Below are 18,979 nucleotides of genomic sequence, written 5' to 3' on the forward strand. Positions count from 1 at the left end.
TGAGCTACATCCCTAACCCAGGTCACAGGCATCTTTCTGCTCAGTGGCCACCCTGAAAATGCAGGGCCTCCTGTTCCATTGTGTTTTGGGGGAGGGGGTGTCCCAGGTCCTCAGGCTTGCTGGCGAGCACCCCTCCCACTGAGCTAGCCCAACTGGTCACCAGCTACCCTTCTTGTAGAATACGGACTTCCACCATGTGATTTCCAAAACGTCTTTGCCTCTGAATTCCTATGGCTGCACCCTGAGAATTGGAAAGGTTACAAAATTTTACCTTTTGGGAGTCAAGGTTACACCCCACTGCCCTGTGGAATTGGCCCACCCTTTCAGTGTCTGTGTTAATGCTGGTGTGCACTCTCTGTGGTTTGCCGTAGTGGAATGGTTTGGCTTTGATTTCAAAGTGATTGTTTTCTATCTTCCATGTACCCAAGAAGCCGTTGGCCCAATGGTTAATTATTGTTTTCCATGTGCCGTGCTACCAAGAAATAACTGCAGGATGCCTGGCAGGATGGGTGACTCAGCTCCTTCAGGCCCTTCTGAGGCTCTCGAGGGCCTCCTCCCTCTCACTCACCCAGATCTGATCTCCCTTTGTTTCCTATAGAATTGGGAGAAGGGTCTCAGGAGCCTGTGATCAGGGTGAGGAGTAGAGGTCGGGAGGAGGAAAGCTGCCAGCATGCTAACTCTGCTCGGGCAGATGCCAGGAGTTAGCTGAGACCACACACACCTCCCCTCTGTGGGTTACGAAATCTGCGCTGTCTCTGCAAAGCCCCCGGGGCATGTCTTGGCAGTTTGTCCCTTGCCACTTTCCGTTCTTCATGCTTACACACCCAGGAACGGAGAGTCAAGAGATGAGCTTCCTGGCTCCCACTGAAAGGCTGCCCTGTTTATCAGGGGCAGAGACCTGCCAGTTCTGGAAATTACCCTGATGTACGAAGCTGCAGGCTGCAGAATTACCTATTACCCGGGCTTAAAGGAGCGCTGACCCAGCCTTGGGTTACTCTACTCTGACAGGCTTTTTTTTTTCTCTCGTCCTTTGGTTACTCACACACCATCAGTCACTCAGCAGCACTATGAAGCCTTAAGCCTGAAGAAAAGGTTGAAGAGGAATCATGATCTCTGACCCTGAGGACTATTGTTGGGAAAGAACGCAGGGAGATACTAACTGCATTTCTCTCTCTCTCTCTCTCTCTCTCTCTCTCTCAGTCCAGAGGCTTTGCAGACGTGTGCGGACACTAAGTGATGATCCAGCCTTGGGTGGAGTTCATCAGAGTGGATGTGGTACAAGAATAGCTCCTGCAGATTTAATTGAGCCGATGAATTTAGGGAACCAAGCACACTTTATGAGTATTGTTTGGTTTGGTTTGTTTGAGACAGGGTTTCTCTTTGTAACAGAGCCTGCCTGTCCTGGACTCCATTTGTGGACCAGTCTGGCCTCAGATATCTGCTTGGCTCTGCCTTCCCAGTGCTGGGATTAAAGGGATGGACCATTACCACCCAGATCAAGAGCATTTTTAACAGGTGCATTGATTACAGAGAGCACTGTTGTGCCATGGCCTAGAAAGACAAATGGCGGGAACTGAAGAGTAAGTGGGAAGTTAAATTCGGAAAGAGTCTTGTGCAGAGAGAAACAAAGGGAGCCAACATGTGGGATTTATCATGTGCACCTGCAGCACGCAGGTGGGCTTGATAAAAGTATCGGTGGGGGCACTGGGGGCTCCTGAGCTTGGATGACGTCGGAACTCATCTGTGGAAGTGCCACCTGCCTGCTGTGTGAAAACTACAAAGGAAGATTGATGTAATGGAAGTTTTGGTTTCTTTTAAAACTCAGTTATGTATGTTTGTTTGTTTGAGGAAGGGTTTCTCTGTGTAGCCTGGATTCTGGACTCACTCTGTAGACCAGGCTGACCTCGAGATTTGCCTGCCTCTGCCTCCCAAGTGTGGAATTTTAGCTTGTCCACAGCTGCTGATTGCCTCCTGCGGGGCGTGGTCTTTGCTGGTTGGTAACTGCCTGTCTTGTGCATCAGGGAGAGGGCTGTGATCTGGGACTCCGAGGAACAAAAACAGGGGGGCCTGGAAAGAGAAAGGGTGTTGTATAGCAGGGCACAGAGACCAGGGAAGGACAGTGTGGCAGCTTGGAGGAGACAGGCCGAGAGAAATGTTTCAATGCAGTGGCTTGGAGGAGACTGCTGGCTGCATTGGCTGTTGGCAGAGGTTGGTTTAGCCCCCAAAGACCCAACAACCCTAAAGAGCCAGGAGAAATGACGGGGTCTGCCCCCCACCCCCAACCTTCTCTCTCCTGCCTGCAGTTGAGGGAGGGTTTGGGAGGGAGAGGCTTTAAGGAACTCTAAATAAAAAAGAGCTCAAAAAGTAGTGCAGCAGATCCAGGGCCCAGGTTAGGAGTGCAGCTGTGGGGATGAAGCTCCGTGGACCAGTGAGCAGGGCTCCAGGAAGCCTGGGAGCAGAGAAGCCAGCATCCACAGGTGCTTGCTGAGTGACAAGCTTAAGCTTGTCACATGAATTAATGAGCTCAGCCTCGGTGGAACCCCACGAGAAGCTGCGTAACTGGCTCCCCGGATCACGCAGTAAACAAGGGAGTGGCATTGAACCCAGGCGCCGTGGCTCCGAAGTCACTTATTATGCCAGGCTACCCCACGGCAGTGAAAGAGCACGGGTAGAAAACTCTTCTCGGGCGGAGGTTGAGAGGATGACCGCTGGCTTCTTGTTTCCGGTGGTGTCTTACACACTCCTGGACAATCCAGTCAAAGCTTGACCTCGCCTTTTCCTCCTCCATAAAAAATGGTGCAAAGCGGTAACTGCCCAGGGTTTGTGGAGGTGATGTGGGGTGGGGTCGACGGCGCTCAGCCCAGTGGCTGGCACAAAAGGGTATTCAATAAAGGTTAAGTGCTAACAGAACTGTCAGCATCGCGCTGCGTTTTAGAGGCTGGAGTCCTGGCAGCACAGTTTATAACTGCCTGAATAGGAAGGCAGCCAGGTGCGCTGGTGCACGCCTACGAGTTCAGCGGTTAGGAGGGGAACAAAAGGCGGCAGGATCCTGTTCGGGGCCAGTCTCAACTACACAGTAAGTTTGAAAGCAGCCTATGCTCTATGGGACTATCTCCAAAACAAACACACCGCAAATATATCATATATATGTATAGATACATACACATATACGTATATTATATATATATATCACGAATCCAATAGTGTGATAGCCCTGTTATAGGTCAGAGGACAGCTAAGCTGCTACTCCGCTGACAGGCTCACTAGAGAGCTTCAAGAAGAGGCCGTTATGCGCCTGTGTAATAGCCACTTAGGGGCTGAAGCAAACAAAGCCTTACCTTAGCTTCCTAAATACACAGTCTGGGCAGGCCTTTGTTTCCAGTAAAAGGGAGGAATCCTAGTTCCTGTCCCCACCTCAAGATAGGATCTCACTATGAAGCCAGACTTATTCTCAAATGCTATATTTTCCGGGCTAACCTCAAACTCAAATCAATCCTCCTGCCTTGGTGTCCTGAGTGCTGCAATCATAGGTGTGCACCACAACCAGCTTCAATTTTGGTCTTTGGTTTTTTTTTTTTTTTTTTTTTTTTTTGAGACAGGGTTTCTCTGTGTAGCCCTGGCTATACTTTGTAGCCCAGGCTGGCCTTAAACTCACAGAGATCCGCCTGCCTCTGCCTCCCAAGTTCTGGGACTAAAGGTGTGTACCACCACTGCCCAACCAACTATGCTTTTTCCTATGTTGGCTTTTTTTGTTTCATAGTTTCCTTTATTCTCGTGTTGGTGGCCTCTGTCACCCTCTGGGTACCATGGCTCGGGTAATTTTCTCAACTGACAAGGAACAGCATAAATGGGGGCTAAGGTATAACTACTCCGCATAACAGGAAGCAGTGACTGGGTACTCTGCCCTTTGAATTCATTCTGTGTTCTGATTAAGTGATATTAAGAAAAGTGGGGGGTGGGGGTGGGCGTGGTGCGCACACCTGTGATCCCGGCACTCAGGGAGGCAGAGGCAGGCGGATCTCTGTGAGTTTGAGGCCAGCCTGGTCTACAAAGTGAGTGCAGTACAGCCAAGGCTACACAGAGAAAACCTGTCTTGAAAAACAAAGCGAAAGAAAGAAACAGAACAAGAAAGAAAGAAAGAAAGAAAGAAAGAAAGAAAGAAAGAAAGAAAGAAAGAAGAGAAAAGACAGGGCCCCACAAGATGGCTCAGCTGGTAAAAGCACTTCCCACCAAACTTGATAATTTGAGTTTGATCCCCAAGACCTATATGGTAGAAGTAGAAAAACAGTTCTCACAAGTTGTTATGTATCCTCCACACACATACGCCTGGCACACTTACACACACACACACACACACACACACACACACACGTACACACCAAATAAAGAAATGTAAAAATTCTTTTTAAAAAAAACAAAACAAACCCCGTGGAGGGCCGGGAGGAGGAAGAGCATTTTATCTAGGCATGGGGCATGGAAGCATGTACTGTCAGCACAGCAGAGGCAAGAAAACTGCTACAATGTCAAAGGTCAGCCTGGGCCATATTTATCTGGTGCCAAGCCAGCCAGGGCAACATAGTAAAAGTGTGAAAAAATAAAAATCGTCCTAATCATTAGTGAATGCAATTGTTCTGGATAGCCTCCACTCACACACCCTTGTTGACAGTATGAAGAACACAGTGCATTAGAGAACCTCAAATGCCAACACCCAGCATTTAAGTGCATAGCAGAATTCATCTGTCTCTGCAGGCTGAGAGGATCAGGGAGGGGGAATGAATCGGGTGCGTGGTGGCTTGGATGTGTTTTCTGCTTCCCACTGTTAAGAAGTCCCGGCTCCTATTTGGCAATGAAGTGATTGCTACAGCCCAGCAATGACTGGTGTCTGGGAGCTCTCTTTGAGTGGCTATTATAGAATTTGAAAGGGCAAGGCTTATTTCATACACCGGTCCTCAACTCTCTCCATCAAGCTGTCGCCATAGAGACAGGAAACTTAAAGACTTCCTTTTAATCAATTTGGAAGCAAAATGTCTATTTCTGGCTGAGGCCTGGCCTCTCTGGAGTTCATAAAGAGCTTCTTACTATGTGTTAGGTAGTGTGGAATATAAGACAAATATGGAGCAACCTCTCTCTCGTGGTGATGAGATGAGCAGCAACTCTTAAAAAGAAAAAAATCCTACTTAGTAGTTGGGTGAGATTGGACAGGCCAGCTATAGCCATATACTTCAGCCGCTCTTACAAGCTCTGTACCCTCCTGCCTCCTCCTCTCCTAACCTTGAGGACAGTCATCACCCTTAGGGCAGATCCCTGTAAACAGCTCAGCCATAAACTGAGATATCAGTTACCAAAGGTCATGTGGTTTAAGGACCTTTTTTTTTTTTTTTTTTTTTTTTTTTTTAGTTGTTACCTACAGACAAATAAAACAAAGCACTTCTCTGTAGGTTTCTTTTCTCTCTCTACCACAGTACCAATGAAATGTCTTTTTCCAGTGATACTCTGATGTTGTTTTCTAGGAGGATGAGAATGTACTCTTTCAGATAGGTGATGTTAACACATTTCAAAGCCAAACCAAACAGGACGCGTGGAAAAGCAGCACTTATTTCAGTCAGTTTTGTCTCTTGAAACATTAATTCCGTAAGAAAGCATTCTTAGACAGGGGGTGAGGATGGGGGTTGTGCTTTTAACCCCAACACTCCTGAGGCAGAGGCAGGTGGATCTCTGTGAGTGTGAGGCCAGCCTGGTCTATAGAGTGAATCCAGGACAGGCAAGGCTACATGGAGAAACCCTGTCTCACAAAAAATAAACAAAACAAAAAGCTTATAAATAGCATTTTCTTGGTTCTCTTTAACCACATTAAGCTTTTTCTTTGGATGCTTCCAAAATTGCATTTGAACCTATCAGGTTTTAAAATGCATAACCGTGGGAACACAATTTCATCACAAGGAATTTCTTCCAGAAAAAATATTCCTGTCAACTTTAGTCTATCTTGGGCTTGAGAGACTGGGCCGAGCTCCTATACTTGGTTCCAAGAACACCAGACAGGAAAGTGGGAATGTTTTCTCCTGGTCAAATTCAACACAAAAAAGAAAGAAGAACGAGAAAGAAAGAAAGAAGAAAGAAAGAAAGAAAGAGAAAGAAAGAAGAAAGGAAAGAAGGAAGAAAAGAAAGAAAAAGAAAGAAAGAAAGAAAACTTCTTACTATGTGTTAGGTAGTGTGGAATATAAGACAAATATGGAGCAACCTTGTGGTGATGAGATGAGCAGCAACTCTTAAAAAGAAAAAAATCCTAAGAAAGAAGAAAAGAAAGAAAATCCTAAGAAAGAAAGAAAGAAAGAAAGAAAGAAAGAAAGAAGAAAAAGAAAAAGAAAGAAAGAAAGAAAAAGACTGGAGATCCTAGGTAAATCAGAGGGACCCTACTTGATTCCGAAAGTGAATCCCATGTCCTGGAGACAAATCTCATCTCAACATCTCAGTAGTCAGGGCGCACAGTCAACTATTATGTGGCAGTCGGTTGACATTTGAGGAATGTATCTATCAGAAAAGCAGGCACCAAAACAAAGGAATTTTGAGAAAGCAGCAACAATGCAGAAAGATCGGTTATCTCCATGGTGTGTGAATTAACAGCAAAAGATTGCTGCGGTAGAAGAGAATAATTGGGATCAGGAGGGTGGATGGCTCAGCGGGTAAAGGCGCTTGCCACCAAGCCTGATGACCTGGAAAGAGAGAACTGACATGCACGCACATAGACACACATAAATAAATAGACAGATAAATGAATAGATGAACAGACAAATGTGATAAGAATGTGTAGGCAATACTGTACAGCTCCACAATGTGTATGAGGTTCTTAGTCAAAATCAAAGAACAAAGTCAAGGGTGGTTTCCAGGAACCGGACAGCGGTGGGATGTTTGTGAGAGGGTATAGACAGTTATGCAAATTGCACTGAACTGTACCCAAGATATATTTTTGAGGTGTCCTGGGCATCAAGCCCATGGCCCCACACACGCTAGGCAAGCATTCTCTCACTGAGGTGTCTTCCTTGCCCTAACGTAATACATCTTATATTACATGTATTTTACTAGAATTAAAAAAAAAAATCTGGAGAAAAGGGGATGAAAAATCAATGAATAAAGGAACTTTGGACGTGAAAAAAAATATGGCTGCTGAGATAAATTCACGGAAGGTTTGGAAGATGATCACAAGGAAATTCCTCAGAGGTTGGCTCAAGAGGTGACGTGTTGCTGGAAAACAGAGGACACAGGGAAGACTCATCTAGGAAGCCCCGGATTTCTTGGGAAACTGGGGATGAAGGAGGCAGCCGGAGAGGATGAGGGGAAAACAGCTGCTGTCAGAATCCCAACAGCAAACCTAATTCCTTCCTCCTGTCCAGACAGAGATTTTTGTGAAGTTACAGAGCTGTGCGCAGAAAGGATTATGGGAATAAGAACTGAGGCGTGCCAGCCGCTAACAGCAAAGAGAAGCCACCACAACCCAAGCGCTGAAGGGCCAGGAGGGAAGGGGTGACATAGACGGAGGCCATTAAGAATGGAGCCAGGGAGCAGAGGCCTTTGTATTGGTTACAAACTGACGAGAGAAATTCCAGGAAAGCAGGTTTGTTTTGGCTTATAGTTGGAGGGGGATATGTTCTGTCATGGAGGACATGGCGGGACTTGAGGAGTGGGAGGTGGCTTGCCCCACTGCGTCCACGGTCAGGAAGCAAGGAGTGACTCATTCTCCTCTGGCTTCATTCCAGGGCCCTGCTCTCGGAGTGATGCTGCACACCTGCAGGCAAGTCTTCACCTCAGTTAACCTGAGCTGGACAGTTTCACACGGGCGTGTCCCGAGGCTAGCCCCATTGACACAGCCCCCACAGGCATGCTCGAAGGCTTGGTCCCGAGGTGATTCTAGATCCTCTCAAGCTGCCATATTGACCACCCCAGCCTCTTGCTTTAAGAAGAAGCTAATGTGACTTAACAGCAGGTACACAGCAGGGAGGAAGGCTGGGCTGGCCAGAAAGCATCACTCAAGGCAGGGAGGTGACAGCCTGTAGCCCACGGGGTCATTGGCAGGGCAGGGCAGGGCAGTATGTGACAGGAAATAAATTATCAAAGAATAATACGATAACATTTTTCTACCAGGAAAACATCTGGCGTTCATCTCAGGAAATTAAGAACAACCAAAAAAAAAAAAAAAAAAGCCATATGTAAGGCATAGCATAAAAGTCTAAAAAAAAAAATAAATAAAATTTGCAGAGAAGAAAGCTAAGATTATACCTGGGTCAGACATGGGAATGACATTGGGTTAATCAATAGCAACCCAGAATTCTGTGTGGCAATGGAACCCCTCCTTCAGCTTTCTGAGGAAACATTATTTCCAAGCCAAATCAATCAAATACAGGCAGAGCAATTGCTAGACTTGTGCAAACATTCAGTGCCTTACAAACTTTGACCTGCAAATCCTTTCTTAGGAATCAGTTACAGAACAAGGATGCGAACAAACAGACCAACAAGGAAGGCGCTGGGCTGAGCGAGGACAGGATGCACGCTCAGCCAAGAGGTGGAGGGAGAGCCAGCCTGGCAGCTGTGGGCGGCCCAGAACACGGGGTGGGGAGGCTCCAGGAGGCTGCCTGAGGAAAAAACAAGCCACTAATCACTTTCAGAAGGTTCAACAATTCTTTGAGGGATTCTGAGGGCAATGAAAACAAAGCAAGTGTCTATTTTTAAAAATTAGCTATTTTTCTCCTTTTCCTTGTGATTGAACACATAATCCAGGGGTGTGTGTGTGCCCCCGCGTGTGTGTTGCATGCATGCATGAGAGTGAAGGTGCCTGTGGAGGTCAGCAGAACAGCTGGAGTCACAGATGGCTTCGAGCCACCCAAAGTGGGCGCTAGAAACGATCTGGCCCCCTGCAGGCGCCGCAGGCACTCAAATGGCGGAGCCATCTTTCCAACCTCTAGCATGTAGTTTTCTGAAGAGGGAACAGGATACATGCTTTCATTCACGTGCCTACAGTTTTCTTTCATTTTTAAAAGGCAATTTCATTGATGTGTGTATGGTGTATGGTGCCCGCAGAAGCCGGAAAAGGGCGTCTGCAGCCGCCCTGCAGCTGGAGTTACTGGTTGTTGTGAGTGGCCTGACGTGGGTGATGGGAATCCAACTCAGGTCCTGTGCAAGAGCAGGAAGTGCTCCTAACTACTGAGCCATCTCTCCAGCCAGCTTTTTTCTTCTTAAATAGAATATCTTGTATTTATTGCTTGACAGCTGTACATACATGTAAACAACGTACCTTGATCCATTACCGGTGTCTCCTTCCCTCTCCTCCAGGAACCCCAACACATTCCAAACTCCCAGGCCCCAATAAAGCTTCTAACAGTATTTGGTGTCTTTCTGTCTGAAGACAAATGCTCTTCACCACCATCCCCCCCTTCCCATCCCCAGCACAGCACTGAAAGGGAACCGAGGGAGAGGGGCCCAGTATGTCTTGCAAGAACAGAAAGGACTTTATCATGTCCCACTGAATCTTTCAGAGAAGTACAAGTAGGAAACAGTTTTAAGTGGCCACACTCACCCATCCCGAACCTAATTCCTTTGCTGTGTCTTTTATCTTCTTTCCAGAATATGCTAATTCGGTCTAGAGCAGGCAATACTCCTTTAAGAGCCATGCTTACTGGAGTGAATTGGTGTCATGAGAGTCAAAAAGTCAAATTCCAGTTTTAGGCAAGCTGGGCTCTCCCCTCCCCTGAAGGCCCCATACATGTAAGGCAAGTATTCTACCCTAGAACGACGCTCCTCCCCAACCCCTACCCCCTGGTTTCTTTATGCCACAAGGCAGTTGTGTGCTTGTCTTAGCAAGCTTTTAAAAACAGTTTGCTGAGCTGAGGTTCGAGCTTGTGCTGAAAAATGATTTGGTTTTAGATTCTGAAAGTTGCGGGGTTTACTGCAGTGAATGACGGATTTGCTAAACCGTTCATTCCACTTTTTAGGGGCTGCAGGACTGAACCAAGCAGACGACAGCTTACACTGTAATTTGCTTTTAGCAATTGGGTGTGTGTTGGGCAGTGTGCTGAGGCAGGAGAATGACAGTCAATAGAACGCCCAAATTCATATCCTTGGCCTGAGATCTCCGAATGGGAGGTGTTTTGTTTAATTTTTTATGTACATTGGTGTTTTATCTGCATGTGTAAGGGTGTTGGGTCCCCTGGAACAGGAGTTATAGACAGTTGTGAGCTGCCATATACCCATGGTGCTGGAAATTGAACCTGGTCCCTTTGGAAGAGCAGACAGTGCTCTTCACCGTTGACCCATCTCTCCAGCCCCGGTTTCTTTTGTTTTTGTTGTTGTTGTATGAGACAGGGTTTCTCTGTGTAGCCCTGGCTGTCCTGGAATTGCTCTGTAGACCAGGCTGTCCTGGAATTGTCAGAGATCTGTCTCTGTCTCCCAAGTGCAGGGATTAAAGGCGTGGGGCCACCCAGTCCGGCTGTATGTCTATTTTTTTAATTGAAGAGGAACATGGATAGGACACTGCTTTAGAACTTCTGGCCTTTCAGAGTCCTTATGAAAAGTATGGAGAATTATCTTCTCCACAAGACTGAACTATGGATGGTGGGCCAATGAAACGGCTCAGCCTGATCACACAAGTCTGATCCCCTGGTTGGGCATGTGGCTGTCCTCTGCCACATGCGTGTAAGAGCATAAATGTAATAAATAAATAAAAATATATGGGTGTCGGACCCACTTCTGCCTCAAACAGTAAGGAACAAACGGAGGCCTCAGCAATTTATAAACTTGCAAGCTAATAGCCATGGTTCCAAGGTATGGGGAAATGGGGAACTGAGGGGAAATGGGGAACTGAGAAGTGTGGGCTACAGCGTGAGCTCCAGACCAGCCAGGGCCACACAGTGAGTCCAGGCCTCAGTGAGAGAAAATTACTGAGGTTGGGTACGGCGGGAGCCTCATGCCCCTACCCCCTACTTCCAGCACTTGGGAGGTCAAAATAGGAAGTGTCATGTCAAAATCCGAGTGTCATCCCCAATGAGATGCGAAGATTAAATTCGGGGTTCCTGGAGATCTGCATGGGAGGGTGGCAGCAACACCCTGGATAACTGAACTCCACAGACACCATCTAAAACTGCACTCCGGCCTGCAGATGCAATCGTCCTGAAATTTGGATCTTTGTAGAGCTAAAAAAAAAAAAAAAAAAAAAAAAAAAGAAAAAAATAAAAGAAAAAAAAAAAGGAAGGCAGAAAAAGAAAAAAAGGATAATATAAAATAGCATGTTTTTTTTTTCTTTTACGTTTTTGAGCTCTGCCCATAAATAGATGGAATATGACAGAACAAAAAGATGGGGGGGTGAGGGCAGTCCCCAAAGAGACCGTGCGTACGTGGTAAGTCACAGCTCCCGCTGTGTAGGGAAGCGCGTTAGAGCGGGAAAGGCTGGGTTCAGAGCGTCCCCCGGGACGCCGCGGCCCGTACACGCCGTCCCTCCGGCCGGATTCCAGCCTCGAGTCCCGGGGGCCCCCTCCAAGCCGGAACCAGGTGCGCGCGGGGCCGGGCGCGCGCCTGCGCGTGCACGCACATGCCTCCGTACACACGCGCGCACGCCCCCGCGCCCCGCCCCTGCCGCCCCTCCCGCCACGGCCGCCGACCCCTGCCCGGGGAGGGGAGGGAGGGGCGGGCCTCTTCCTCTGTAAAGCGCGGACGCAACCTCGGGAGCCGAGCCGCGCGCAGCCAATCAGCGAGGCCGAGCGGCCGGAGCGCGCTGACGCCGCGCCAATGAGCGGCGGCCGGGGGCGGGGCCCGCGGAGGCGACACTATTGTTGATGAGGAGCCGCGGCGGCGGCGGCTGCAGCACCTCGTCGCTGCCCGCGCGTGTCTCCCGCCCCCCCGCCCCCCTCCGCCCGTCCCCGAAGTCGGGCTCCGTCACCCTCCGGGCTCGGGACCCGAGCAGCCGCTCCCCGCCGCCCGCCCGGCCCGGCGCTCCTCCCCGCCGGCTGCCGCGGGCCGCCGTCTCCGGGGCGCGGGGAGGGGGGGGAAAGCATGTCCCAGCGGGTGAGGCGCAATGGGTCCCCCACGCCCGCCGGCGGCCTCGCGGGCGGCGCGGGCGTCCCGGCCGGGGGCCCCGGGAGCCGCCTGCAGCCCATGAGGGCGACCGTGCCGTTCCAGCTGAAGCAGCAGCAGCAACATGGCAGCCCCACGCGGGGCGGCGGCGGCGGCGGCGGCGGCAACAACGGCGGGGGCGCCCCAGGCCCGTCGGGCGGCGGCGGCGGCGGCGGCCCGCGCACCGCCTCACGCAGCACCAGCCCCACGCGCGGCGGCGGCGGCGGCGGCGGGAGCGTGGCGGCGCGCACCAGCCCCACGGTGGCCACGCAGACGGGCGCGCCCGTGACGTCCCCGCGCGGCACGGCGCCTGCGGCCCGGGCCAGCCCTCCGCGACCGCCGCCGCCGCCGCCCCTGCTGGCCACCGTGTCGTCCCCCGGCTCGTCGCCCACCCACCTGTGGCCCGGCGAGCTGCCCGCCGCCCCGCCCCCCGCGCGCGTCCGCCACCGGAGGAGGTCCCCCGAGCAGGGCCGGCCCTCGGCGGAGAAGAGGAGCCCCAGCGCCCCGGTGTGCAAAGCAGGTACGCGGAGGCCGGGGGGGGGGGGGCGGCGGCGGCCCGGGCCCTCCGCCCACCCCCGCGAGGTGCCCGCGGCGGAGGTGCAGCCGCCAGCCTCGGGCCTCAGCCGGTCGGCGGGGAAGCGTGAAGCCCGGGGTCTGGCCTCGGGTCGCGGCTGCTCGAGGGCGAGGCCGGTCTGTCACTTTTGTTCCGGCGACGCGGTCGAATGCTTGCAGATTGCACGCCGCCGCTGCTCGGTGTCCTGCTGCACGGCCCGGTTTCGGAGCTGGAGGACCGAGGGCTTCGGCAGAGGCCGCTTTGGATCGTGGAAGGGTTGGGAGGCTGGGAGTGGTTTTTGCGTTTTCGTAAGACTTAATGGGTAGCGAGAAGGGAGAAGTTAGGCAAGATTGCTTTGGGGCGTGTGTGCCTAGGTCTGTACACACACACATATATACGTAAATGGTAGGTAGCTAGCCTGAGGGTCTGTTTGTCATTTGAGATACTGGTTTTATTTCCCTCCGACTTATTGTTTGTTTGCCTTTTTCTTTTCTTTTTTTGTCCCCTCTCTGAAACAGCCTCACTAGCCCTGGCTGGTCTGAAACTGGGTAGCCCAGGCTGGCCTCCATCGGCCTGCCTCCGCCACTCCAATGCTGGGATTAAAGGCAGCAGCCTATCAGGACCGACTTCCTCCGTTGTGTGTGTGTGTGTGTGTGTGTGTGTGTGTGTGACAGTTCTCTCTGGGAAGATCCTGAATGGCGGCGTTGGGTTCCAGGGGAGTCAATTCAGAAAGTTCTGTAAAGGAGTATTTCAGATTGTAGATATCAGGACCGACTCCCTCCGTTGTGTGTGTGTGTGTGTGTGAGTGTGTGTGTGTGTGTGAGTGACAGTTCTCTCTGGGAAGATCCTGAATGGCGGCGTTGGGTTCCAGGGGAGTCAATTCAGAAAGTTCTGTAAAGGAGTATTTCAGATTGTAGATATCAGGACCGACTCCCTCCGTTGTGTGTGTGTGTGTGTGTGAGTGTGTGAGTGTGTGAGTGACAGTTCTCTCTGGGAAGATCCTGAATGGCGGCGTTGGGTTCCAGGGGAGTCAATTCAGAAAGTTCTGTAAAGGAGTATTTCAGATTGTAGATACCAGGGGCTACTAGCATCTGTTGTGTGGCTGCTTCTGTGGGTGCTGTGAAAAAAGAATGAGTAGTTCTTAGTTACGTATTAATAGTGTCAGTACATACCTCTGTGTTTTTTTGTTTTTTTTTTTTGTTTTGTTGTTGTTTTCTCTTTTCCTATCTGGAGAATTTCTGTTAAAACCTTACAAGCAGAATAATTGGGGGTTTCAGGAAACTTAGTTCTGCTGTTTCCTAGCAAGTCAGTGAGATGTAGTGATTTAATAAGTGTAATGTGAATTTTTCTTCTTACATTTGTTTTATGAAAGGTTTAAAAATTACTACATTTTATTTCTCCTGTGTGCGTGTGTCCATGGCCTGCAAGTGCAGGTCAGAGCATAGTTTGGAGGAGTGGGGTCTCTCCTTCCACCTTGTGGGTTCAGGCTTGATGGCACGCACCTGATGAGCCTCCCCCAGCCCTGGGAAGGGTTTTAGACAGTGCCGCTTTAAGGAAGATTGCCTAGAAAAATGATTAGTAGAACAGTTTTAAATGTTTTGGTAATACAAAATGCTTTTGGATGTTCTTTGTGTTGTTTTGTTTTTTGAAACAGGGTCTCCTATAGCCTCAGGTGTGGAACTCACTATGTAGATCACCTGGCTTCATCAACTGCCCCTGCCTCCCTGGAGTACTGGAGTCAAAAGCATGCACTACTTTACTCGGCTGCAAACTTTTTAAAAACATTGTTGCGAGGACTCCCTTGTTTGCAATAATGGGCAAGTGGTTTTTGTACAAGGCCTCATTTTAGCTTTCACATTGGCCTTTAGACAAGAACAAGTGGTGACAGGTGAGATTTGACTCTGCTTGCACTCCACTAAGAATATGCCTTCAAATTATATCAACGAAGGTAGCTTCTGCTATATAAGTGTCCGTGGGAATTTACACGTGTGCAGTTGTCAACTCTGCTGAACAGGGTTTCTGTAGTTCGCCTTGTGGGTCCAGGGTAGCTCATCTGCTGTGTGGAAGATGATCTCCTTTGGCACGTGGGAGACCAGGCCTCTTAGCACACTGTGAGGAGAGCTTGGTTAGGGCAAGTAGATGTGAAGGAAGCTTTATTTCTGGGGATCTCAGGCTCCTCATTCATATTTTCCAAAGGCCTCCTTCCCCTCCCCCCAAATAAACAACAGCCCAGAAATGCATAGTTACTCTGGAGCTGGGTGTGAGGGGCACTGCTTGTTATTAGGGCTTCCAGTCTTATAAAGTGTGAATGTCTGGTTGCTTCTTCTTGGAATATATTGTTTCACTCTAGTTAGATCATACAAAGTGGGTGAAATGTTTTCAGTTTCAGTTCTGTCTAACACAGACTGCTGTGATTCAATCATGTGATGTTTTATATGACCAAATCTAGAAAGAGACACTGTCGTTTCCAGACCCCTTTTTGATTAAAGGGAGATTATCAATAGGTATGCAGACTTGAAGTGTAAGCATTACTGTAGAAACAAAGTTGCTTCTTGATAAAGTTCTGAAGCCCTCACCAGACCAGATGCCTGGGTTCATCTTCAGGATAGCGGATAGGTGTCTGACCTGGTGGACACTGACGGACCTGTGCAGGCTCCAGCCCTGCAGAGCCTCTGAGTTGGAGATCTTGAGATCTCTAGCTGGCTGGTTGGTTCTCTGGGCTTGAGCTAATCACTGAATGACTCAGAATGCCGCTCTCCTGACTATGATCGTCACCATACACCCTTCGATGGCGGTTGTTGCAGCATCCGACTTGAATGCCTACCATCTTCATAGCAAAGTGGCCTGTCTGGGTGAAGTGCATGTTCAGAAAAGAACTAGACAGTAGGGTTAATTATGAAGGTGTGTGTGTGTGTATGACTTTCCCTTTTACTTGACTTAATCTTATTAGATAGAAATTGAAGAGGCAGCATAAGACCATTTAGAGGGGCTGGAGAAATGGCTCAGCAGTTAAGAGCACTGACTGCTCTTCTAGAGGCCCAGAGTTCAATCCCTGCAACCACATGGCAGCTCATAACCATCTATACTAGGAACTGATGCCCTCTTCTGGCATGCAGGTGTATATGCAGATAAAGCACTCATACACATCAATCCATCAATAATCAGTTTTAGAAAAAAAAAGCAGTTGCAATAAGCCTTGGGGAGACAATGGGTTTAATGTCTGTTTAGTCACTTATGAGTCATGTATAAAAAGGTGAATAGCTTAAGTTGGTGATAGAGTCCATAGTTGTATGGGATGTCTTTTTTTTTTTTTTAAATATCTATCTGTCTATTGGCTTTTTGAGACAGGGTTTTGTCCCGTCCAGCGGGAGTTCAACGAGTTCCTAAGGAGGGGCGAAAAGAATGAAGTGAGGACAAGGAGACACAAAGAATGAGAGCAAGTCTATAGTCTGATCTCGCTCTCGTTTATTTGAAAAATTTCACACAACTTTATAGGGAGAAGGCAGGAAGGGAAAATGTGTCAACAATATAGTTTACAAAACATAAAAGGGTGATTAATGATGATGCAGAACACCGCAAGAATGTTTACTAAAAGAGATACTACAAGAATGTCAGCTAAGATATCTCAAAATGTCTAGCCTGACACACAGATGTCTCATAGGTTCTGGAAACATAAATCTCTCACCTACGACCTTGTTGCAGCTGTCTGTAACTTTCCACTAGCTGGCCTTGGCCCCCGGCAGGGTTTCTCTGTATAGCCTTGGCTGTCCTAGACTCACTTTGTAGCCCAGGCTGGCCTTGAACTCAGGGAGATCTGCCAGAGTGCTGGGACTACAGGCATGTGCCACCAGGCCTTGCTCTTAATTTTATGTAAATTGGTGTTTTGACTGCATGTATGTCTGTGTGAGGGTGTCAGACCCCCTGGAACAGGAGTGACAGTTGTGAGCTCCCGTGTGGGTGCTGGGAATTGAACCCGGGTCCTCTGTAAGAACAGTCAGTACTCTTAACCACTGAGCCATCTCTCCAGCCTGACTTCTTATTTTTACATTGTTGGTGTGTTGTTTGCATGTGTGTGGCTACATACATGCTGAGGTTATGTATGTGATGATGCAGGTGGCAATCTGCTGGAGTCCATCCTCTTTTTCTACCTATGGGTCCAGAGGATTGAACTTAAGTCATCAGGCATGGTGACAGACACCTTTACCTGCTAGGCCATCTCACCAGTTTTAGTTTTATTTAAAAAGTTTTAATTACATTTTATATTTGTTTTCTCCCCCTTTGTGTGTGTGCGTGTTCTTATGGATGCCAGGGCTTATGTGTGGAGGACAGGAGCTAATAATTTGTTTCCTTCCACTGTGAGGGTACCAGCAATCAAACTCACATTGTTAGGCTCAGTGGCAGGCACCTTTACCTGTGAAACCGTCTCTAACCTTTTTCTATTATTTTAAGTGACTGATAATTGTTTCTTTATTAGATAGTTTGTTTTTTATGCATAAATACATTGTAAAATGATCATGTTTAGCTAATTGATATATTTACCATTTCATACTTCGTATTCTTACGATATATTTCAGAGTCATTTAAAAAATCTGTACCTGCCTTTGTGTGTGTGTATGTAGGTGTGTGTGTGTAGATAGAGATTTCAGGAATGGGGTTTCTGCTTCGCCTTGCTGACTCTGGGTATTGAACTCAGGTTGTCAGGCTTGGCAGCAAGCGGCTGTACTTCTTGAGCCACCTTGCTGGCCTTAAAATTCATTTGTTTTTAGCTCTCTGTTGTGTAATTCAGTAGTCTCTTGTGCAATTAAGGGTTAAAGCTACTGACTAGCTGAAAAATCTACCCGTAACTTTTGATTCCTCCTAAATTTAACTACCAAAAAACAGCCTGCAGTTACTAGAAATAGGAACATTCAGGTTGACTTATTTTGTTTATTACCTATTTTATATATGGTGAAAAACTCCATGAGCTGGTCGATGACTCTTTACTGCCACAGGCAATGTACCATAGAGGTGAGGCGCTCACCCAGGCGGAGGTGTCCACGCCACACTGTGTGTTCTGGAGACTTGAGCTCGCTGCCACAGCAGCAGAAGGTGGCTGCTGCATTGTAGCACAGCCGTGCAGGGCTGCTCCAGCCGCTGCATGTACTTGCGGGTTGACACTGCATCCTCGTTGCTGTCTACACTGCACTTGAGAATGCTGGTGTTTGCTTTTGTAGGGTTTGACAAGTGTTAACTTTTTATAATAGTCTCACATGTGCTTTATGATAGTGATAAAAGACTTATCACTTGGAGGCAATAGTAAAATACAGGAAACAAATAATTTATGCATCTGTGATAAAGCTAACATTGAGACTACTGTGAAGTTTCTAGGCTATGCAGTGGTTTCTGTGAGCTTTTTCAAATTGTTGCTGTCTCCACCAGAATCCGCATATACATGGATCTGAACAGTTCAGACCTTGTTTTTTAATGTCTGGTGGGGTTTTTGTTTTTGTTTGTTGTTTTTTTGAGACAAGGTTTCTCTGTGTAGTCTTGGCTGTCCTGTACTCAGAGATCTGCCTGCCCCTGCTTCCTCGAGTGCTGGACTACAGGTGTGCTGTGCGCCACTGCTTCTGGCTTGTGTTATGTAATGTCAGGTATACATTCTTAATCGTTACAGCCACCTTCATACCTGGTCCTATGAATCTCTGCCACCTGGCTGTTCCTTACTTGTGTCCTTTATAATGCATTGGTAATGTGTGTAAATGAATTACTTTTCTGAGTTCTGTTAACCACTCTAGAATAGCACCAACTTTAAGAAGTGTTGACGGGAACCTGTGATCTGGAACTGGGTGGTCAGAAGTGCAGGTGGCTCTGGACTTGCAGCTAGCATCTGAAGAGGGAACAGTCTTTTGAGGTCAAGCCCTTGTTTTCCGAATGTGATGTGCTCCTGTGAAGGTGGAGCTCCAACCCCTAGCTGTGGTGCTGTCTTATAAGATCCTAGAAACTTTAGGAGGAGGCATCTACATGGGGGAAGAATGGGTCCTTTGTGCTACCTCTTACCCTGACTTCGTCGTATATTTCATTTTCTCTGCTTGCTGGCTGCCATGAGATGAAATTGCGTGCACTGTCATGCTTCCTTGCCACAATATATTGTTACCGCTGAAACTGGGACCTGGAGCAACTAACTTTAACTTCCCTTATGTTGTTCTGTCAGGTATTTTTTTTGCTGCAGTGATAGGGTAGTTAGAATCAGAATTGTATTTTTAATTTCCATTTAGTGAACAGAGAATTGCCTGGTGCTTGAAAACACCTCAGGGTGCTTGGTCCAATTTTAGCCTTGGGACCCCCTCCTAGTGA

General features: G+C 48.4%; 1 protein-coding gene across 1 annotated transcript in view; it reads left to right on the forward strand.

The window, feature by feature from the left end:
- The first annotated feature begins 11,914 nt into the window (after positions 1–11,914).
- Positions 11,915–18,979, forward strand: part of Fam117b (family with sequence similarity 117 member B) — a 78,287-nt gene continuing 71,222 nt past the window's right edge. The window contains exon 1 of the mRNA XM_060368428.1: positions 11,915–12,613. Within this exon, the coding sequence (XP_060224411.1) occupies positions 12,034–12,613 (580 nt within the window). The 5' untranslated portion in view covers positions 11,915–12,033. The remainder of the gene's footprint in view (positions 12,614–18,979) is intronic.

This window comes from Meriones unguiculatus, chromosome 15 (assembly GCF_030254825.1).
Source record: "Meriones unguiculatus strain TT.TT164.6M chromosome 15, Bangor_MerUng_6.1, whole genome shotgun sequence".
NCBI classification, from domain to species: domain Eukaryota; kingdom Metazoa; phylum Chordata; class Mammalia; order Rodentia; family Muridae; genus Meriones; species Meriones unguiculatus.